The 23,430-nt window shown below is 31.9% G+C and overlaps 1 protein-coding gene across 1 annotated transcript; it reads left to right on the forward strand.

Annotated features, from left to right (window-relative positions):
• The first annotated feature begins 11 nt into the window (after nt 1–11).
• Nucleotides 12–22,615, forward strand: LOC143080622 (CCR4-NOT transcription complex subunit 10-like). Its single transcript, XM_076256551.1, has 17 exons — nt 12–94; nt 2,873–3,173; nt 4,810–4,960; nt 6,210–6,271; nt 6,866–7,000; nt 7,655–7,738; nt 9,680–9,941; nt 11,888–12,090; nt 12,412–12,527; nt 15,352–15,480; nt 15,866–15,943; nt 16,993–17,106; nt 18,051–18,181; nt 19,075–19,143; nt 19,544–19,665; nt 20,905–20,977; nt 21,945–22,615. The coding sequence occupies exons 2-17, from the start codon at nt 2,892–2,894 to the stop codon at nt 22,061–22,063; spliced, it is 2,130 nt and encodes a 709-aa protein (XP_076112666.1). The 5' UTR covers nt 12–94; nt 2,873–2,891; the 3' UTR covers nt 22,064–22,615.
• The last annotated feature ends 815 nt before the right edge of the window (nt 22,616–23,430 follow it).

A 23,430-nucleotide genomic window follows, 5' to 3' on the forward strand; every position in this document is an offset into this window, starting at 1 on the left:
ATATAAAATCATGAAATTACACTTTTCCCTCAGGCAAGATGGATGCCTGCTGAGTCCAGGCCCTAGTCGGAATTTGAAAACAACAAACAGCAGGGTAACCTAAATTTTGTATCCTCTGAAATAAATTTGAAATTATTAACATAAATAATATGTATGACTGGTTCAAGAGTAAATCCATGTAACATGTTGAAATGACATAATTCAAATGATCAAATTATTTCCGTCGTGACCTCAGGCTCAGTAAATAATTTATTTCTGGTTAAATCGCACCCGGTAAAGTCAAATCGGCACCGACGGCAATAGTTGTACTGATTTCGACACCCACGTTAAATATGTTGAATATTCAAACTTTATTGTCGAGCCTGTGAATTTAGTTGCAAAATAGACAGGCACAGTAATCCTACATTGGAAGCAGGACAAATCGCCCCACTGGAACTGGCAAAACGCCCCACACAAAATCGCCCCACTATTAAAAAAATAAAAAAATCGCCCCAACATGGTTAAGGTTCATGTGGATCCTTTGGCTAAAATGGCCGTATTTTCACCTCAAAATTTACTCTGAGTACAGACAAACCTGCGCATCTGTAAAACATTTAAGGCATAGCATAGGGTCCACATTAACCATAGGGTCCACATGAACCTTAACCAACTCGCCCCACTTTTTAAAAAAATCGCTTCACTTGTGAAAAGAGTTAAATCCAGTTAATTTTTCCCCTGTTAACTCGCCCCACTTATTGAAAAAATGTGTAAGGGTTCCGCGGAACCCAGCGTCTCGCCTACTTTTGCTGTAAATTGCAGGATCAACAAAAATGAGGGAAAAAATCAATAAAAATATTCCCCTTGATACCATGTTTGGATTGTAGGAATTAAGCTTCTGTCCAAGTTTGGTAAAAAAATCCTGGATAGTTTATGAATCTAATAAATGTTTTAAAAACTTTAACTGCAGACTGGATGTAATGTTAACTGGAAGAAAAACTAAGTCCATTTATAAGTAAAATACAGATACACAGGTATAAAATATTAACAAAATTTCCCTCTAGATACTAGCTTTTGATCAGAAACAAGCTTCTGTCTTAAGTTTGGTACAAATAAAAAAATAGTATAAGAAAGTTATCAAAATTTTTAAAAATTAACTTAAACATAAATGAACAACAATTATAACCAGATTTTATCAATGGTATAGTACAGTACATGTACAAGTATTAACTTACCTGTAAATCTAATTAGGAGCAAATATAAAATTGGCGCAAATGAAAAAATTAAATCGGCGCAAATGAAAGAATGAAAATTTTCAAAATCGGCGCAAATGTCATATGCCCATTATCCGTTAATTGTATCATAATCATACAATTGATGCGTGATTAACATTTATATACCGGTATAACTTTATTGCAAAAACAGAGTTTTTAACAGCTATTTGATTTTATAGCACTTCACTTAGGTTTTCAAAGGTATTGACGTGGGCAGGGACAAAGATATACAACGGGATTGCATCTTTTTTATAAGTGGTTTATCTATGAGTGGCCAGTTGACAGACCGTATTTCAGCGGGATTTTAACCCTTTCATAAGGGGGGCATGCTATCATACCTATTTGCAATGGGAGTTTTCCCTTTTCATAAGTGGGGCGAGTTGGTAAACAAGAGTGGGACGTTTTTTTAGAAAGTGGGGCGAGTTTGTGAAAAAGTGGGGCGATTAGGTGTGGGTTTGACAGTGGGGTGATTTGTCATGGATTCTCCTACATTCATGACATAATTTCTGTGGTCATTAATGTTGACAGAGGCGGTATCAGGACCGTTCGCACCCAATACATTTTGACACTTTTCACCTTCACACCACACGTTTGTCCTGTTATAGATAGTGTACCTTCAAGCTTCTTTTAAAATGAAAATAAATGCCCTGCATCTTTACCTGTTTACTGATATAAGATGTAAACAAACACAAAAATAGAAACCATGATTTTTTTCATAGCAATGCACTAACCAAAACATGATTAAGATTTACGTTCAACACGAAACAAACTTTTACAAAGACTGAAAGATGTCAGAATCTCACTTTATTTAGGGACCATTAAAAAAATATATTTATAGCAATGCACTTACCAAAACTCGATTACAAAATAATTTAAGCACAAAACTAATAAATATTGGTTGCTAAGGTCTAGGGTGCAAAAGTGAAAGGAGGCTCACAGCAATGGGCGTGAACGGCCCCAGATTTATTGGAGGCGGCGTCCAAAAATATGTAAAAGTTTTTGAAATTTAAATTGAATTCTAGAAGTTCCATTTATATATTGGTTTGTCAGATTTTAATATTGATATATTTGTAAGTGATAATCATAGGTAAACAGACAGAAAGTCACAGGACAAAAAGTCACAGGACATAAAGTCACAAATTTGATAGGACAAAAAGTCACAGGACAAAAAGTCACATTTATTTTTTTACTATTGTTTGAATATATAAGAGAAAGATCTTGAAAAAAATTCTTTTAATTACATCTATTCATTTTTAAATATAGGACATTGCTCACAAGCTTTGTTAACTGAAAATTTATTAGATTTTAATCATGCAAAGGAGATATTTCTTGGCACCATGAAGCCATTTAAGTACCAAGTGACTTTGACATTTTGTTTTCATAACAATTATTTGATCATTATTGATATTTATTGAATATATTTTAATTACAAAGTTGCTTTATATATAACAGTTCAAGAAAAATCAAAAAAAATATTTTTTAAATTATTTTTTTCTTGTTTAAAGAAAAATATTCTAAAAACTGAATTGTGACTTTTTGTCCTGTGACTTTTTGTCCGTGACTTTTTGTCCTGTGACTTTCTGTCCTACATTCAAAATAAGTTAAATTTATTTTTATATCAGGTACATTTACAAGTAAGTAATGGCATCACAAGAAAACAAAGATGATTCTCCCCAAGAGACTGTAGATATTCCACCACCTATACCTTCAGTCACAGAACCTCAGAAACAGATAGCCAGCCAAGCTCTACAGGAATTTGAAAAGAAGAACTATGGTGCCTGTTGTAATCTTACACACAAACTTTTTGTTGAACGTTCAATGGATCCTAAAGTGGTCCACAACAAAGCAGTAGCCGAATTTTATCAAAGTGGATTCTTGACGACGGATGAATTTAGACAGAGCCTCGATAAAGTTTGCCAGATGGTATGATTTAATTTCTAATATTGTACATGTAAATTAAAAGTGTTATGTTATTGGGAACTGTTGCAGTGGTTTTGAGCAATTTTGCTTTCCTTGAGTACTAGAGGTTGTAGTTTTCAACTTCTAGCCAGGTAAATCCAAAGACTTTAACTTGGTATTTGCTTTTCCACTAAGCATGCAGCATTTCATATTTAGCAAACATTACTGGTTGGCTCAAGATTCATAATAATATGAACTGCTGAACTAGCTCATTAAAAATTGGGTTTAAAGATTTAGAAGTCAATGCAGTGTTGTATTTATTTATCTATTTATTGTGAACAGAGATAATCATAAATCTCTAATTCTAATATGACATGCTTCTTAAGCTTTGTAAACAACACTGTGATAAAATTCTCGATAAAATATACTTAGCGCAGACTCAGAGATATACATAATAATGGCTGTTACAATATACTTCCCACGTAAATCTACATGTATTGGAACCTATTTGCAGACCCTTTGCCGATTGTATTGTTTTAAAAATTGCAATTAAAAAAAGACAAAATAACTTTTATTCTTATTCGCATGCATAATAAAAAGAAGTAATGCTAAAGAGCTCGGTGAAATCAACAAAATAAAAATGAAATAAAATTTCGCGAAAGTCTATTAATCTTTTTGGCGCATTTAAGTCATTTCAAAACATGACGTCATACAAATGAAACCGCTAAAGTTGAAAGTTTTCTTTTACGTGAACCATCGGAATTCGTATGATATTGTATTAAAACTGATTTTTGAGGTAGGTTTTGTTTTATTTTCTATTCTATTGCATTATTTGCATATTTACTCATTTCAGCAAGTCAACATGGCGGCTCCTTAGTTACAAAATGTCAACTTTGGATTTGACGGAAGCTTACGAACAAAAATGTAAATTAAAAATGGCAAATGCCACACACACAGCATACCCACCCTCTCTTCAGTTTTTTAATGACCATATTTGTCCTATTAGAATCGAAATAATTCATGGAAGCCATAGATTGTTGGAAATTTACACATGGCCTGGGCTGTGATATTCGAATTTTATAACGCTCAGGATAAAATTCGAATATCACGGCCCAGGCCATGTGTAAATTTCCAACAATCTATGGCTTTCATGAATTATTTCTTAATTATTGTTCAGAGAAATATTATAGGCTAAAGCTGTAGTCTCTTATAATAAGGATATCAAGAGAATATATTTGGCATATATTTCCCTGTTTTTAAACTGTTAAAAAGGATTGTTTTTTTTAACTGTAAATGTGGCTGGTACTGTATATTGAATCAAGTAATGACATCTGCCAGCTTGTCTCTTCTACAATAAAAATTATTGTAAATAGATGTGTGTGTGGACTTCAGAGTATGACTATAATAAGGATATCATACTAATAAAATATATTAATTATTGGCTAATAAGGAAGTTTGCTGATTACCTTGTCAGATGCCTCCTGAAGGAAATGTTACATTGGCAGTCATTCTCCATCCTGATCTTTTAAGTAATTACATGGGAAGTTATTTCTAAAGCATTTTGTAGAAATCACCCAGGAACATAGTTATGGGTGTCTTGATGACAATATATTGCGTATTATAACTTTGTAGTAATATACTTGAATTTTTATTTTCTCAGGCTAACATCAGCATGGATAACAGTGACAGTTTAGAAGATGTAGATCATAGTGTATTGTACTTTAACCAAGCTGTTATATTTTACCATCTCAGACAGTATAAAGCAGCCACTAAAGTCCTTGACAAACTCTTTCAGTTTATCGAACCTATAGGTATTATGTATACATCATAGTGTATTGTACTTTAACCAAGCTGTTATATTTTACCATCTCAGACAGTATAAAGCAGCCACTAAAGTCCTTGACAAACTCTTTCAGTTTATCGAACCTATAGGTATTATGTATACACCATAGTGTATTGTACTTTAACCAAGCCGTTATATTTTACCATCTCAGACAGTACAAAGCAGCCACTAACATGACTAAAGTCCTTGACAAACTCTTTCAGTTTATCGAACCTATAGGTATTATGTATACATCATAGTGTATTGTACTTTAACCAAGCTGTTATATTTTACCATCTCAGACAGTATAAAGCTGTCACTAAAGTCCTGGACAAACTCTTTCAGTTTATCGAACCTATAGGTATTATGTACACCATAGTGTATTGTACTTTATCCATGACCATATGTGTAATGTAAATTAATCACTGATTTTAACATTAAAAGTTGATTTTCATCATTGTTCCTCTACTATCAGTCAAATTGCTTTTATAAATTGCTTTTATGAAGGTTATTATTTGACAATTTTTTTAGTTGATTTTGGTATAATATAATTTTGGATGTAACACATCTTCTGATTGGCAGACGTTGTTATGTTTATCAGCTCATAGATAATTTTGTCATGTGACTATGACGTCATCAAAGTTTTTCCATGATTTACTCAGGTTTAAATTGGAAATTAGAATTAATTAGTGTTATGATGTCATGACGTTTCCAAGGACATTTATCGATAACATCTTTTCAATGATTGAAAAAGAAATGTCAGCCATGTAGTTGAGAGGAAAAATAAAGAACTGAAGAAGGCCAATGGCCGAAACGTCTTGAAAAATGTGGTTTTTTTATACAATTATAAAAAGTATGTTCCCTATTGGAATTTTGAAAACAAGAATTAGAATTAACTTATAAGAAATAGCTGTAATATTTTTTCTGTCTTTGATATAACATAAATGTGGTGCACACTTTAAAATAAACCACTACAGGGGTTATTCAGTGTGACCACTTTTTGATGTTATATCTTTAGATTTATTGATTCATACTGAATTTAACACCCAAGTAAATTTTCCAATACCTCCTAAACATATCTATCCTATTTTTAATATATGTTAATTCCATTTTAATAAGTTTTTATTTTTACAGTTATCATGCTTGAGGACAAGTTGAACTGAGTTATAGTAGATTGTTTTTAATGGTCAAACGCTTATTGTTACAAAAACTAACTGTCTATTTGTTTTTATTTTCAGAAGAAAATTTGGCAAAGAAAGCAATAATGTTACTTGTTGAACTATATCTGTGTACTTTTCAAGTAAGTCACTATATCACATTGATTCATTAGACAGTTTATGCATATATCCTCTAATGAGCTCAATTCAGGAAAAATCTTGGCCTTATTGGTCCAGTCTGTGAATGTAAAATAAGAAGATGTGGTATAATTGCCAATGAGACAAATCTCCACAAGCGACCAAATGAAACTGAAAATAACAACTTCAGGTCACCGTATAGCCTTCAACAATGAGCAAAGACCATACCGCATAGTCAGCTATAAAAGGCCTTGAAAGGACTTATGTAAACAATTCAAACGAGAAAACTAGCAGCCTAATTTATGTACATACAGTGAAGGAAAAACAAATATGTAACACATCAAGAAACAACAACCGCAGAATTACAGGCTCCTGACTTGGGACAGGCACATACATACAGAATGTGGCAGGGTTAAACATTTAAGCGGGTGCCCAACCCTCCCTTAACTTGGGATAGTGGTGTAACAGTACAACATAAGAACGAACTATAAAAATCAGTTGAAAAAGGCTCAACTCATTAGATGAATAGATTAATAAAACAAATGGAACTACATCTAACAAAAACACATATTATCTTTATTTATTTTTTCTTCTTACAGCCAGAGAAAGCGATGGGAATGTTAAGTTATGCAGAGAAGAATGTATTTAATACTGGGAAATCAGGGGGAGATAAAGAAGGGAAGGATAAAGACGACAACATGGCTGATGACCCAACCAAAACAAAACTTAGTCTGGTGAGATAGGTTATGTTTGTAATTTAAATATCTATTTTTTATTTAATTTGATTTATATGCCCCACCTACGAAGTAGAGAGGCATAATGTTTTCTTTTCGTTCATATGTTTGTTTGTCCGTCTGTTCCGCTTCATTGTAAAGTTTTTGGTCAAGGTAGTTTTTGATGAAGTTGGAAGTCCAATAAAATTGAAATTTAGTATACATGTTTCCTATGATATAATCTTTCTAATTTCAATGCCAAATTAGAGTTTTTAATCCAAATTTCACTGTCCACTGAACATATAAAATGATAGGGTGAGTGGGGCATCCATGTACTATGGACACATTCTTGTTTTTTTTTAAATTCCATACTTTATTTGGTATTGAGGGACACTAGATTAAAGTGAGGACATCAAAGATAATGTATAGGTTATCTTGATATATTTCTAATATCCACAAAAGTTAATCACTGAAGTTTGGAAGTTGTATATTCTTTAGTAATTTTGTCCACTGTGTCATTAATATTTACATTTAATAATTAGCATGAACATGTCATTCGATATTTTCACATGAACCAGAATATCTCTACATTAATGTTTTACATACAGTTTGAACACCATCTCTTATTTATATTTTCATGTTTATATATCATGAATGTAATTTTTTTTATTTCAGTACAAAACAAGATGTTTATTAATGATGAAATCAATGAAGTCTAGTAAAAGAGAAATTAAAGCATTAATTACAGCACATCCTATGGTAATGAGACTTGTGTTTATGCTATTTTTTTTTATCAACATGGCTACTACTATTTATTTACTCATTATAACTGAAGGGAACAGTTTTGTTAATCCCTAACTCATTATAACTAAAGGGAACAGTTTTGTTAATCCCTAACTCATTATAACTAAAGGGAACAGTTTTGTTAATCCCTAACTCATTATAACTAAAGGGAACAGTTTTGTTAATCCCTAACTCATTATAACTGAAGGGAACAGTTTTGTTAATCCCCAACTCATTATAACTGAAGGGAACAGTTTTATTAATCCCTAACTCGTTATAACTGAAGGGAACAGTTTTGTTAATCCCTAACTCGTTATAACTAAAGGGAACAGTTTTGTTAATCCCTAACTCGTTATAACTAAAGGGAACAGTTTTGTTAATCCCTAACTCATTATAACTAAAGGGAACAGTTTTGTTAATCCCTAACTCATTATAAATGAAGGGAACAGTTTTGTTAATCCCTAACTCATTATAACTAAAGGGAACAGTTTTGTTAATCCCTAACTCATTATAACTGAAGGGAACAGTTTTGTTAATCCCTAACTCGTTATAACTAAAGGGAACAGTTTTGTTAATCCCTAACTCGTTATAACTAAAGGGAACAGTTTTGTTAATCCCTAACTCATTATAACTAAAGGGAACAGTTTTGTTAATCCCTAACTCATTATAACTGAAGGGAACAGTTTTGTTAATCCCCAACTCATTATAACTAAAGGGAACAGTTTTATTAATCCCTAACTCATTATAACTGAAGGGAACAGTTTTGTTAATCCCTAACTCATTATAACTGAAGGGAACAGTTTTGTTAATCCCTAACTCATTATAACTGAAGGGAACAGTTTTGTTAATCCCTAACTCATTATAACTGAAGGGAACAGTTTTGTTAATCCCCAACTCATTATAACTAAAGGGAACAGTTTTATTAATCCCCAACTCATTATAACTAAAGGGAACAGTTTTGTTAATCCCTAACTCATTATAACTGAAGGGAACAGTTTTGTTAATCCCTAACTCATTATAACTAAAGGGAACAGTTTTGTTAATCCCTAACTCATTATAACTGAAGGGAACAGTTTTGTTAATCCCTAACTCATTATAACTAAAGGGAACAGTTTTGTTAATCCCTAACTTGATACAATGTAGTAGTTTCACAATATTTTCTTATTGTTGTATTTAGTTTTAACATTTTAATAACCGGAAAGACCATATACCGGTAATATACAAATATAATGAACCAGTAAATGGGTATACCGTTGGTTTTCTTGCTTAAATTGTTAGACACTAGTCATTTTCAGGCCCATTATAGCTTGCTGGTCAGTGTGAGCCAAGGCTCTGTGTTATAGGTCCTACTTTGACCTATAATTCTTTACTTTTTACACATTATGACTTGGATTAAGAGTTGTCTCATTGGCACTCATACCACATCTTAACTCTTATCTATATACATGTAATCACAAACCAATTCAACAACAGAAACATATAGCACAGTAAACAAAAAATAAAAACAAAAAGTTGTACAACCTGAAGAACTTGAATCATTTATAAACTTAACAATAATTATTGTGGAATATGTACTTATTGTAGAATAAAATAGAATGACCAAGAAGACAGACTGAAAACTAGCCAAAAGCTAAATAATATAACTGTTGCTGTTAACATACCTTAATGAAACAAAAAGTTAAAATTAGACCTGTAAAGTTACATTGAAAGGTATGGGAAAAAAGTTCAATTCTGATACTCTGCATACATTTTCACTGAACTAGTTCATTTTTATTTAGGGGCCAGCTAAGGCCGACCTACAATGCAGGATTTTCACATTTTGTTGAAGACCTATTGGTGGTCTTTGGCTGTTATCTGCTTTTTTAGTCGAGTTGTCTTTTTGACATTCCCCATTTCCATTCTCAATTTTTTTTTCAGAATTTATCAGTGCTGTATCTAAAGAGTAATTTCGAATACATGAGAAGTAACCACAGGAAAGCTATGAAGATGATGGGTATAGCACCTTCCTCGTCCACCTTATTTACAGAAGCAGGAGAATGTCTACCTGTCATGTACCATAATAACATGGGATGTATTCACTTCTATCTGAGGAAACATCATCTGGGGGCATTCTACTTCAGAAAGGCTATACAGGAAAATGAGAATGCTCTTAGAGATATAACAAGGGGGGCTGAACATAGTAAGTAATATTAATGTCTACCAGTTATGTACCATAATAACATGGGATGTATCCACTTCTATATCAGGAAACATCATCTGGGGGCATTCTACTTCAGAAAGGCTATACAGGAAAATGAGAATGCTCTTAGAGATATAACAAGGGGGGCTGAACATAGTAAGTAATATTAATGTCTACCAGTTATGTACCATAATAACATGGGATGTATCCACTTCTATATCAGGAAACATCATCTGGGGGCATTCTACTTCAGGAAGGCTATACAGGAAAATGAGAACGCTCTTAGAGATATAACAAGGGGGGCTGAACATAGTAAGTAAACTTAAATACTTTTCAAGTGAGAAGGAATTATTACACAGAGGTGAAAAGACATTGACAACAGCTCATTGAATTTTAATTTGCATAATGCATGTTGCATCTTGAGTTAGGATCTTTCTTTTATTATGTCCCACCTATGATAGTAGAGGGGCATTATGTTTTCTGGTCTGTGCGTCCGTCCGTCGTACCGTCCATCCGTCCGTCCGTGCGTCCGTTCGCTTCAGGTTAAAGTTTTTGGTCAAGGTAGTTTTTGATGAAGCTGAAGTCAAATCAACTTGAAACTGAGTACACTTGTTGCTTATGATATGATCTTTCTAATTTTAAAGCCAAATTAGACTTTTGACCCCAAATTCACAGTCCACTGAACATATAGAAAATGAAAGGGGGAGTTTCAGGTTAAAGTTTTTGGTCAAGGTAGTTTTTGATGAAGCTGAAGTCCTATCAACTTGAATTTTAGTACACTTGTTGCTAATGATATGATCTTTCTACTTTTAAAGCCAAATTAGACTTTTTACCCAAATTTCACGGTCCACTGAACATAGAAAATGAAAGGGGGAGTTTCAGGTTAAAGTTTTTGGTCAAGGTTGTTTTTGATGAAGCTGAAGTCCAATCAACATGAAACTTAGTACATTTGTTGCTTATGATATGATCTTTCTAATTTTTAAGCCAAATTAGACTTTTGAACCCAATTTCACGGTCCACTGAACATAGAAAATGAAAGGGGGAGTTTCAGGTTAAAGTTTTTGGTCAAGGTAGTTTTTGATGAAACTGAAATCCAATCTTGAAACTTAGTACACTTGTTGCTTATGATATGATCTTTCTAATTTTAAAGCCAAATTAGACTTTTGACCCCAAATTCACGGTTCAGTAAACATAGAAAATGAAAGTGGGAGTTTCAGGTTAAAGTTTTTCGTCAAGGTAGTTTTTGATGAAATTGAAGTCCAATCAACTTGAAACTTAGTACATATGTTCCCTATAGTATAATCTTTCTAATTTTAATGCCAATTTAGATTATTACCGAATTTTTACAGTCCATTGAACATGGAAAAGGATAGTGCAAGTGGGGCATCCGTGTACTTTGAACACATTCTTGTTTATTCAGTAGGTTATTGTTATGCGTTTACTTTTCTACATTGGCTAGAGGTATAGGGGGAGGGTTGAGATCTCATAAACATGTTTAACCCCGCCGCATCTGGCCTTTGTTACTCTTGTATTATTTTAATTTTAGTTTCTTGTGTACAATTTGGAAATTAGTATGGCGTTCATTATCACTGAACTAGTATATATTTGTTTAGGGGCCAGCTGAAGGACGCCTCTGGGTGCGGGAATTTCTCGCTACATTGAAGACCTGTTGGTGACCTTCTGCTGTTGTTTTTTTTCTATAGTCGGGTTGTTGTCTCTTTGGCACATTCCCCATTTCCATTCTCAATTTTATTATTTCCAGGATGTTTAAAATTTCATGTATTGTGATTTCAGTTTTTAATTCTGACAATTTTGTGGTAACCATATCATATATGATGTAGCCTTATAGAATATGTTTTAATCTTTCATACTTATTAATGCCCATATTATTGGCAAATATTTCTTTAAAGTTCAGCGTTTACTCATCTTAAACATTTTTATTTTAGATAAAAATTTATCAGGAAAACCTTTACACAGTATTGGCATGAGTCGTCACTATGAACTTTTATATAATATGGGAATACAAATGTTGCATTGTGGGAAGCCTGTTGCAGCATTTGATTGTCTAGTTGAAGCTGTTCAAGTTTTCAGAACAAATCCAAGACTGTGGTTGAGATTAGCTGAGTGTTGTATAATGACAAACAGGGAAGTAAGTCATATCAAAGCTCATTATAAACCTCTTATTACAATAATGTATTGCGAACATGATAATGTCACATTTTTCGTAATATAATAATAAAAATGCGGCTGTAATTTCAGAATTTACAGTAGCTACACTATATGTTTGTTCATAGAATGTACTGTTCTTTGTTTATTATTCATACAACAAAACTGTTAAATATTAAAATTTTGATCTGCAGGTTGTAATTTAGTGAAATTGAGAATAGAACTCACTAATTAGTGTTTGTGAATATTTAAATCCGCCAGATAAGGGTTTTATAAAGAAGGAAACTATTGTGGTTTATTGCAGAATAATGATGATGACAGAAAACTAGAAAAAAGATTGGAAGTTATACAGGGGTCAGATGGATCAGGAATTCATCGTAAATTAAGATTAGGACCTGGTTTGAGAACTGATAGAGTGAGGTATGTACTTAAGACAATTCAGACACAGCACAAAGATTGAAGGCATGTATTCATCAAACCAAATACATACAAATAAAGTATAGCAGAAGCAGACAATTAAACAAGTACTTAAAATGAATTCGAAAACGTCAAAAACATGTCCCAGTTTTACTCGACCATGTTGATTTGTATTACAATGAAACTGGAGATACTTTACGAATTAGCCACTGTTGAAATGGGATGTACTAGATCATTGAAATAAATGTTGGTATGTAGACTTTTTTGAAGCCAGCAGGTTTTCTGTTTTATACAGGATTTCGTAGTGTTATTCTTAAATCTATGCATATTCTTGATTTTATTTGTGATAATTTATTAAACCATTTCCTTATTTGTACTAGAAAAAAAATTGAGTGGATTTTGTGGAAATTCTATACCTTAAAATCAGTGAAAACTAAGATTTAAATAGTGTTGGGTAGTATAAACAGAATTTGTATTCTTCAATTTATGAATTGACCATTACAGTTTTTTTCCATTTTATACTACGACCGCAAAAATTGAAAGTTTTTTGGTCGTATATTGGTATCACATTGGCGTCGTCGTCTGCGTCGTCCGAAGACTTTTGGTTTTCGCACTATAACTTAAGTTTGAGAAAATAGAAATGTATGAAATTTAAACACAAGGTTTATGACCATAAAAGGTAGGTTGGGATTGATTTTGGAAGTTTTGGTCCCAACAGTTTAGGAATTAGGGGCCAAAAAGGGCCCAAATAAGCATTTTGTAGGTTTTCGCACTATAACTTTAGTTTTAAGTAAATAGAAATCAATGATATTTTGACACAAGGTTTATGACCACAAAAGGAAGGTTTGGATTGTTTTAGGGAGTTTTGGTCCCAACTGTTTAGGAATTAAGGGCCAAAAAAAGGCCCAAATAAGCATTATTCTTGGTTTTCGCACCATAACTTAAAAGTATAAGTAAATAGAAATCTATGAAATTTAAACACAAGGTTTATGACCATAAAAGGAAGGTTGGGATTGATTTTGGGAGTTTTGATCCCAACAGTTTAGGAATAAGGGGCCCAAAGGGTCCAAAATTAATTTTGTTTGAATTCATCAAAAATTTAATAATTGGGGTTCTTTGATTTGCCGAATCTAACTGTGTATGTAGATTCTTAATTTTTGGTCCCATTTTCAAATTGGTCTACATTAAGGTCCAAAGGGTCCAAAATTAAACTAAGTTTGATTTTAACAAAAATTGAATTCTTGTGGTTCTTTGATATGCTGAATCTAAACATGTACTTAGATTTTTGATTATTGGCCCAGTTTTCAAGTTGGTCCAAATTGGGGTCCAAAATTCAACTTTGTTTGATTTCAACAAAAATTAAATTCTTGGGGTTTTTTGATAAGCTGAATCTAATCATGTACTTAGATTTTTTATTATGGGCCCAGTTTTCAAGTTGGTCCAAATCGTGGTCCAAAATTAAACTTTGTTTGATTTCAACAAAAATTGAATCCTTGGGGTTCTTTGATATGCTGAATCTAAACATGTACTTCTAATTTTTATTACGGGCCTAGTTTTCAAGTTGGTCCAAATCTGGGTCCAAAATTAAAATTTGTTTGATATCAACAAAAATTGAATCCTTGGGGTTCTTTGATATGCTGAATCTAAACCTGTATTTAGATTTTTGATTATAGGCCCAGTTTTCAAGTTGGTCCAAATTGCGGTCCAAAATTAAACTTTGTTTGATTTCAACAAAAATTGTATATATGGGGTTCTTTGATATATGCTTAATCTAACCATGTATTTAGATTTTTGATGTTTGGGCCCAGTTATCAGATTGGTCCACATTGAGGTCTAAAGGGTCCAAAATTGAACTTTAATTGATTTAATCAAAAATTGAATTCTTGGGGTTCTTTGATATGCTGAATTTAGATTTTGGATATTGGACCATAATAGGTAATGTCCAATTTAAAATTTAAAGTTTTTAAGTTTAAGTTCTTAGACCACATTCATTATGTGTCAGAAACCTGTGTTGTGTCAACTATTTAATCACAATCCAAATTCAGAGCTGTATCAAGCCAGTGATATTGTTGTCTTTTTTCAAAACTACCTCTACCGTTTTTTATTGGGAAAAATGCATATTTTTTATTGAAATTGGGAAATTTGTATATTTTATTCTAAACACATCTCCAATTTTTTGCTGACCTTTGCTGTCTTTTTTGCACTGTTTTTTCTTGTATATTTTGGTTGTCAGACATTTTCAACCTGAAAAGTACTTTTTGGAGAGGGAAAAGAAACAGAAGCAATGATGGTACTTTATGCATTGAAAACTACATGTGTTACAAACACCACGATGATTCTGAACAGAAAACCGGATCTCAAAAGTGCTTTCTAATATCAAAATAATAACATTAATACGATATTTACAAACATTACTACCAATGCCATCACTGTTTGGGGAAAATGTAAAACTTTATGGGAGGAATTTTAAGCCATTTTTTTTAGTAATTGGGAATTTTCTCTAGGGGAAAAGGCCGAATTTCGGCTGTAATTTGAGGCAAACAATATCACTGCAAGCTTGAATGTTGTGTCCATACTTGCCCCAATGTTCAGGGTTCAAACTCTGCTGTTGTATAAAGCTGCGCCCTGCGGAGCATCTGGTTTACCAGTGTATAATATCCTCATACATGGTGTAAGAATGTAATAATAACCACACAAGTCACAGTTAAAGAACCAACTTTGTTAACTAGCTAACAGAGAAGAACAAATAATCTTGTAAATTAGATGCTGAAATATGATACAAACTTTTTCATATGAAATCTTAATATTCTTTTTACTTTTATTTCAGTCCCGGGACACCAGCTATTCCAGCATCCACATATGAGTTTGCAGCTTTGTGTTTACGTAATGCCCTGATGTTACTACCTGAAGAAACACAGAAAAGTGACGTAACAAATTCAGATGATCAGGATACCATGTATGTATTTACAGGGGGAAAAATACACGAGTCTATTGAATGCAATACTTGGAACACAAGCAAAATTCTTAACCAGTTTAATCAGAAAATATTGTAGAAATTGAAAAAAGCTGATACTAAATGTAGTTTCTGAGTTACAGATTTCCTTATATGATGAAATGTAGTACCCGATGATGATTGTTTTCATGTTTTGTTATTTTAAACTATTTGAACTACATCTGTAACAAGTGTTAAAAAGTACCGATACATAAAATAGTTAAAAAGTACCGATACTTAAAATAGTTTTTTTTATCATAGAACAGAATGTCATTAGGATTGCTCCACATTCTTAGCCTGAAATGTATACCACAATGCAGGATAATATAACAGTATATTGCTATTTCAGAAAACCAAACCCCGAGTCATTACTGGTTCCTGCTCCTCCTGGTAATCCTATGAAAAGTATTGAAGTTGCTAACCTCAGGTAAGTATTAAACTTGAGATCTATATGATAACATAGGAAAGGTAATGCTGTTGCACAATGGTTAAAGTGCCTGATGATAATGTCTAACCTGTTGAGATCCGCCCTGGAACGTATTTTAATATGATGTGGCTTTAAGTTTAAGGTATGTATAGATTATAACATGCCCTTTTCAATATTGGCCCTTGTATCATCACGAGACTTTAGCTGAGGGCCGATATGGGTCCAGGGATGATACCAGGGCTAATATGGAAAAGACATGTTATAATCTATTTATCATATATTCAAGTTCTGCAGAAAAGAGAAAAAAAGTTCAATCATAACAATTAAATAAAACATAACAGGTAAAATCTTAAACATTTTATGACAAAAGTGTTATCAATTTGTGTCAAGGATGCAATGACGTCACATTTGGAATCGGGGCACAATAACCAATAACCTCTTTTTGGCCCTGGTCAATTTTGAGGTTATTACATATGCAAAACCCAACGTATTCGCAACAAATATGTGATATCTGTAATTATTAATAATTTCTTGGTCGAAGTCTCGGATTGTTATCTATTTATAATTCATCTAGTGGTGAGTTATTCTTTATGGATGCTAGTTATCTTGTAAGAATTTATATGTTATGTAGAGGCCGATTTAAGAGGACAGCATATATGTTTTGATTGGAAAAAATATAATTTATTGATATTGCAAAAATTTATTGAAAATAATTTATAAACAGAACATATAATTACATTGTTTATATAGAATAAGAGAAGATGGTCTCAGAACCAGAGCATTAATTTTGTTCAGCTTGATATATTTTGTTTCCTGGATTGTAGACAGTCAGGAAGATTTATTACGCAGGTCATAATTTTTAGACATTTGGTTTCTTAAAAACTTCTTAAACTGATAAAAGCTGGGTCAAAATATATACATAATAATAAGAAAAAAAAATAGATTTTTGAGAAAAAGATACTGTTGAACATTAAGTAGTGGTTAGGTAAAATTTTATCAAATCTTGTGCACATTAATATATATATATATGTACATTTTACATAAAACAGGTGTTCAGTGTTAGCAGCTGCTGCATATGTAGGAATATGTTTGAATGATTTCACCATGGCATTACAACATGCAGAAAATCTACTCAAGCAACCAAGACTGTCAGGAGCACAGAGGTACTTATATAACAAGATAGCAGGATAATCCGTTGAATTTGCAATCATTAGGTTTATACAATTTTTCTTTAAATTTCATATAAGGATGTTCCCTACACTGTTTCATATATCAAACTTTAAACTAAAATTGAGAATGAAAATTGGGAATGTATCAAAGAGATAACAACCTGACCAAAGAGCAGAAGGCCACCAATGGATCTTCAATATACTGTGGATTGATTTTTATTCGTGGTATACCAATTTTCGTGGGTTTCGTGGGTCACAGCAAACCATGAATTTAAGAATTCAACGAAGAATCCCGAGAAATGTGTATGGAGTCGGATGTTTATTTCCGGTTATGTTATGCAGTTTTAGTATAGTGTTGACTAGCGATAAACATTTTAACATAACACACGTTTTTTATTGAAAGAAGATACAAGTATTTTAATTAAATCAATAATAAATATATCGAATATCAGTGATACTTTACTTTTTAAAATTGATAAAAACTGTTCATGGAAACTTCAAGTTGTTAATTACCGTGTCATAGTTTGGTTTACTAGTGATTAAAAATCAATAGGATTAAGTACGGGGAAAATAAGTGAAGCCACAGTAGCAAAAAAATCCAACATCGAGAATTGTGCTTCAGCTGACCCCTTAACAAAATATATACTATATCAGTGATAATGGACATCATACTAAACTCTGAAATATATAAATGAAACTAAAATTAAAAATCATACCAGACTAACAAAGGCCCGAGGCTTATTGGGACAGACGCAAACATGCAGCGGGGTTAAACATGTATTTTGAGATCTCAACCATCCCTTATACCTCTAGCCAATGTAGAAAAAACAAACACACAGCAATACACACAGTAAAAGACTGCTATAAATTGATACCTTTGCAATACAAGAATCATTTTTTAAAATCATTATGTATGCTATAATTCTTATTCTCTCCAGATATCTAGGTCATTTATATATGGCAGAAGCACTTGTAGCATTAGACAAAATAGCCGATGGTATACAACATTTAAATCCTGAACTTGTAACCGATATCAATACATTACCACCTGAACCTAAATCTGATCAAGGTAAGAGATTAATACCCTTTGTTTGTAGAGAGGGCCAGAAAATAAACATTAACACTTTCCTTACAAACATTTCTAATACTTTTATATCAGAGAAACAGGTCTAATCGGGGGAAACTTAAACGATGAATACTTTTACATTGTATCCTATATATTTCCAACATATTTGATCATAATTTGTTACAAATATTACACATTTCATTGATTTCAATGCTTGTTTATACCATTTGTTTTTGTATCAATCAAAACATGAAGGTTTTCAATCTAACGAGAAAAATCTGAAATTGGGAACCATTTCGTAGTGATTTATCATTCTATATTAATGTATGGGGAAGTAGGGTATGTGAGCTTTCTACGTAAATGTTCTTTCCTTTGAAACATAGAATTAAATAGAAGCAGTCATCTTATCATGCTTATATTGCCTTATTTGTCCATATAAGATTTTTGGGGTAAAGATTGCATGAAATGTAATCAAAACCTTTATAGGACTGACTTGTTATTTTTTTTCTTCTAGGGTTTATCACTACTTTTGATAGTTCAAACACAATAGTGCTGTGATGTGAACAGTCTTTAGATCATATCCAGTGAATGTCATGCATATTGAAGTTACAATATGATGTTTATTTGATTTACCATACTTTTTTTTTAGAAAACTTTTTTTTTTATCAAAAATTACATGAACAAAGGAAGATAACTCCAACTCAAATTCATTATCTGCCAAGTAAAATATTATTTTCACATTTAATTTCCAAATGAAAGCAATCTTTACCCCTCAGTGCTCACATGCACTTTGATTTTTTTGTAACCAATAGTTTTAACAAAAATGTAGACCACTTACCACTAATGATTTGATCATTTTAAAACCTGTGGAGTAATATATTTACCTTTAATTTTAGATAAAAATGAAAAGAATGAGAAAACAGAGAAAGATAAAGGAGATAAAGATCAAGAAACAGAGGTCAAAGGTATAATCTAAAATTAGAAATTTGAAAGTTATTTTGTAATGCAACAGATATTTACATTAACAAACATGTCATATTTCCTTTAGAAGCATAATTTCTCTTACACAAGAGATTGAATTTCGATTATAAGTAAAAATCTGACGAAGACGTTAATGTATGGAGATTCTTTAAAATGCAGACGGTCATATCCTTATTGTTGTTTTGCACATCATAGTGCTGTTTTATTTCAGACATTGTGAGAAAAGCAGAATTCCCATTAAAAATCTTATCACACCTCCATGCGAGTCTCCACATGAGATTAAAAAAAGATGATAACTTAGTGTAGCCTGATCATATCATAAAATCTTGAGGGCTGCGAATGGTAACATAACTTACTGGTAGTATATTTGCTTTGTTTTTTCAGGTTCATTTTATCCCTGGTCACCTCGTGACTTGACTAGAGCTAAGGCTATAATGCAGTATAACCTTGCCACTGCCCATGCTATCAGAGGAGAGTATGATAAAGCCATGGCCAATCTTGTAGAGGTATGATATTCATCTCTTATTTGTTTTAAAAATGAAAAAAAGATATTTCAATTTAAAAAAAAAATGAAAATGGCATTGTTAATACAAGTACAAATAATGAGCATGAACACCTGTCAGCAACAGATAAAAAACCACAGCCACACAATAGCACAATGACAAATGTTTCTCTTACATTAAGGGTCTTGTCTATGGACTTCCTGATTTTGACTTCAAAACTAAGATGATTCATGAATACAAATATTATCAAACAAACCTAAAGCCAGGGTTTTATTTAGCAACTGCTTTATCTCTGATATAATTAACTAATAAATGATTTAATGCAGATAAAAAATGTAAATTTGCAAGTGCTAGAACATGTATATGGCCAAAAGACTACCCCTGGTTAGCAGCTGAGGGGAGATTTGTTGTTAATATAATCGAATTTTATGTGACTCATACAAGTTAAAGGTTTATTTTGATAATAAACCAGGTTTAATCCACCAATTTCTACTTAAGGTGGTACCTAACACTACACGGAGATAACTCTGTAAAATCGGCTAAACGTTTTAATTACGTTATATTGTTAAGGGAATATTAAGCTTCTCAATGATCAAAATCAGTGTTTGTCAAATTGCTATATAACCAGTGTAATATTTCTGACAAAATGGTTGGTTCAAATTTTTTTAATTTTTTATATTTTTGTCAAAGGGTCAAAGTAAATACTTTGTTAAAATTTTATGAAAATTAAACGAGCCAAATTAATTTTAGTGAAAGTGTTGGGTACCACCTTAAGGAAATGTCTGCACCAAGTCAGTTGTTTTCCATTCTTTTGATATGTTTGAGCTTTTGATAAAAGACTCTGTCTTTAATGTTCCTTCAAGTTTGGTAAGTTTGTTATTATACTTTTTTAACAACTCTTTTCTGTTATGATTGTATTATTTAATAGTTATATTTTAGAAATTTTGGTTCAATTAATTAAGTGCAACTAAAAGTGATCAAATTAGTTCCTCATAGGGGCAAGAACATGACAGACATGAGTTATTTAAATGCAAAAGATGTTTTACATTCATTAAAATATGTACTTGTGTGAATATTACTGGTAGTCACATTTAAAATAATCTTGAAGGGTGTCTCCAATGCAGAACAAGGGGATAGGAACTTTAGTTTACAGTTGTAATTGATCTTTACTTGCACTTTTTATTAATATACCTTTTTAAATTCTTTGCCTAATTAAAAGTTCTCCGATATGTTTTTTTACAGAGTTCAAACTACATGGGGACACCACTGCCAGCACAGATGTATTTCTTAAAATTATATTTAGATCTGATCGAAGGTGAGTCTACATATAAAAATTATCTTTAGATCTGATCGAAGGTGAGTCTACATATAAAAATGATATTAAGATCTGATCGAAAGTGAGTTTACATAAAAATAAACACATAGCTGTGATATGAATTTTTCATTTCCACCTGAAAAATACCACATTTTCACAGATTTGTGTATATAAAGGTTGTATGTAATAAAGACTCTGATTATTACCAGATCTAAGAAACCTGCCTCCATTAGATCATGTAAAAGAATGTTCAAACTTTTTATACATTCCTGAATTGTTGTTGGTTAACAAGCTCTATAGTTGTTCACTAAAATATCAGTTAATAATTTGTTTTTCATAGTAATGATGTAATTTTGTCCAAGGCTATCATGATTCCATCTACAAATAAAAATACTGTAATGAAAGTTATATCAATATAGTGTTGGGTTAATAAAACTACATCACTTTTAAAAGGACACCTGTTAGCAGGGGGGTTGAATTCCATCAAAGCAGCAAACAATTGCAGTTTTGTCAAGTGTGAATACCTGTACATAATTTGTGCAACCATTGAAATTCACAGTAACTCCTGAGAATTTAGCTTATGTCATGCTTTTGGTTTTGAGGGTACATGGGAAGATAACTCTAAATACAACTGTTGTGGTCTTTCATATCAGCATTCCATTATTACAATATATAACTTTTTTATTTTTCAGAAGAAAAAAATATTTGTAGGGACTAACTTTTGTCGCTTTTAGTTACTTATGTAATGTATAAATTGCTAGATATGTGTTTTATAAAATTTTCTATATTTGCCTCTAGTAGTTTTGCATTCTGTTGAATATTGAAATTTATGGCTAACCTCTACCCACAAAACCTATAAACATGAGTTTCCTATGAATAATGATAAATCTTCAGTACATGTATTTGATTTTTTTTATGCCCTTTAACATATCAATTAATACATACTATGAATTGTTTTCTTTTACAGGAAGAAGAAAGTTGGCACAAATTGTGATTAAAGACCATTTTGGACATGTGACCCCAAATCGTGAAAACAAAATGACGTATAAATCTGGTACACCTAGACCAGATACAAGTGTTCCATGAAATTAACTAAGATAATTAAATCATAGAAAAACAATTATACAGAAGGAATAAATGGTGCAATTTGTCTTAGTGAAGTAATGACCTTCATTGTTTATTTGTTGCAAGACTCATTTTCATCAGAAATTCGTATCTACAGAGCCTGGACAGTTACTCTTTATTGATGATTATAGTAATAAATATAATAATGACTGCCTTTCTGCCTTTGATATGAAGTCTTATTGCATTGCTTTGAACAAAATCTTTTAAGTCATGACCCCTGACCTAGGTCCTACTGAAATAAAGAAGATGGGGAAAACTTTCATTCTTATAATTTTATATTTAAATTTTTGAGTAGCCCATTATGATGAAGAGGATTGAGATATTTGTGAAAAACAGCTGAATCAATTTAAACAACACCTCAGAATGCTAAGTGAGTGCAAAATGGCTGCCTGGGGAGGTAAAATTTGACATTAAAACACTGTTGGAACTTCAATTGCTGGTAGTTTTTCTCTTCATAAAAAGATGAACTACATGTATTGTGAAAAAATATGAATAAAGCAGCGTTAAAAGGTACTTGTGTTGTTATTTTTGTCCCACTGAAAAGTCCATTAGATCAGGGGGCAGATAGTCAAATTTTCCAATATTTAATAATAATTAATCCAACTAAAACTAGAATTGCTATATACGTCCATGTGAAGGTTCTTTGCAAACAGTTGACATGTTGATGAACAGAAATAAGAAATGTAAAACATAATTTTGAATATTTTTATAAAGAACAAATGAAGAGAAAGAAAAAAAACGTAGAAAAGAGAAACACTTATGAACCACATCAACAAACAACAACCACTGAACCTAGGACAGGTGCAAACAAATGCAGCAGGTTAAAACCTCCACCCAACCTGAAACAATAGTGTAACTTCACAAAATAGAAAGACAAACTATAAATATCAATTTGAATGGCTTTACTCATTCAAACGACATTAACAAAAAAAGTGAACATACACTGAACAAATAAGTTTGATCTTTGACGCAATGTAAATACAACATTAATAAAACAAGGGGGTAGATGTTAATCCATATAAGAAACACAACCATAACTTTGGACAAAATGTCTCCAAAGAAAATAACTTACACAGGTAAATAAAAAAATAATTGTGTAGTAATGTAATGGAGTACAAAAATATATATTACAAAAATACATAATTTTTTATGTTTATAGTAAGATAACAGAAGTGAAAAGAAATTTATCCTCATACAAAAAGCTTATCAAAGAATAAAAAATATTGAGAAGACATATAAATAATTAAACAGTAAATAACACAAATGCATTACAAACAGTATTAGCAGGTAAAAAAAAAACACTAAATTACGATTTGAGAGTACTTGCA

This window comes from Mytilus galloprovincialis, chromosome 6 (assembly GCF_965363235.1).
Source record: "Mytilus galloprovincialis chromosome 6, xbMytGall1.hap1.1, whole genome shotgun sequence".
In the NCBI taxonomy this organism is placed as follows: Eukaryota; Metazoa; Mollusca; class Bivalvia; order Mytilida; family Mytilidae; genus Mytilus; species Mytilus galloprovincialis.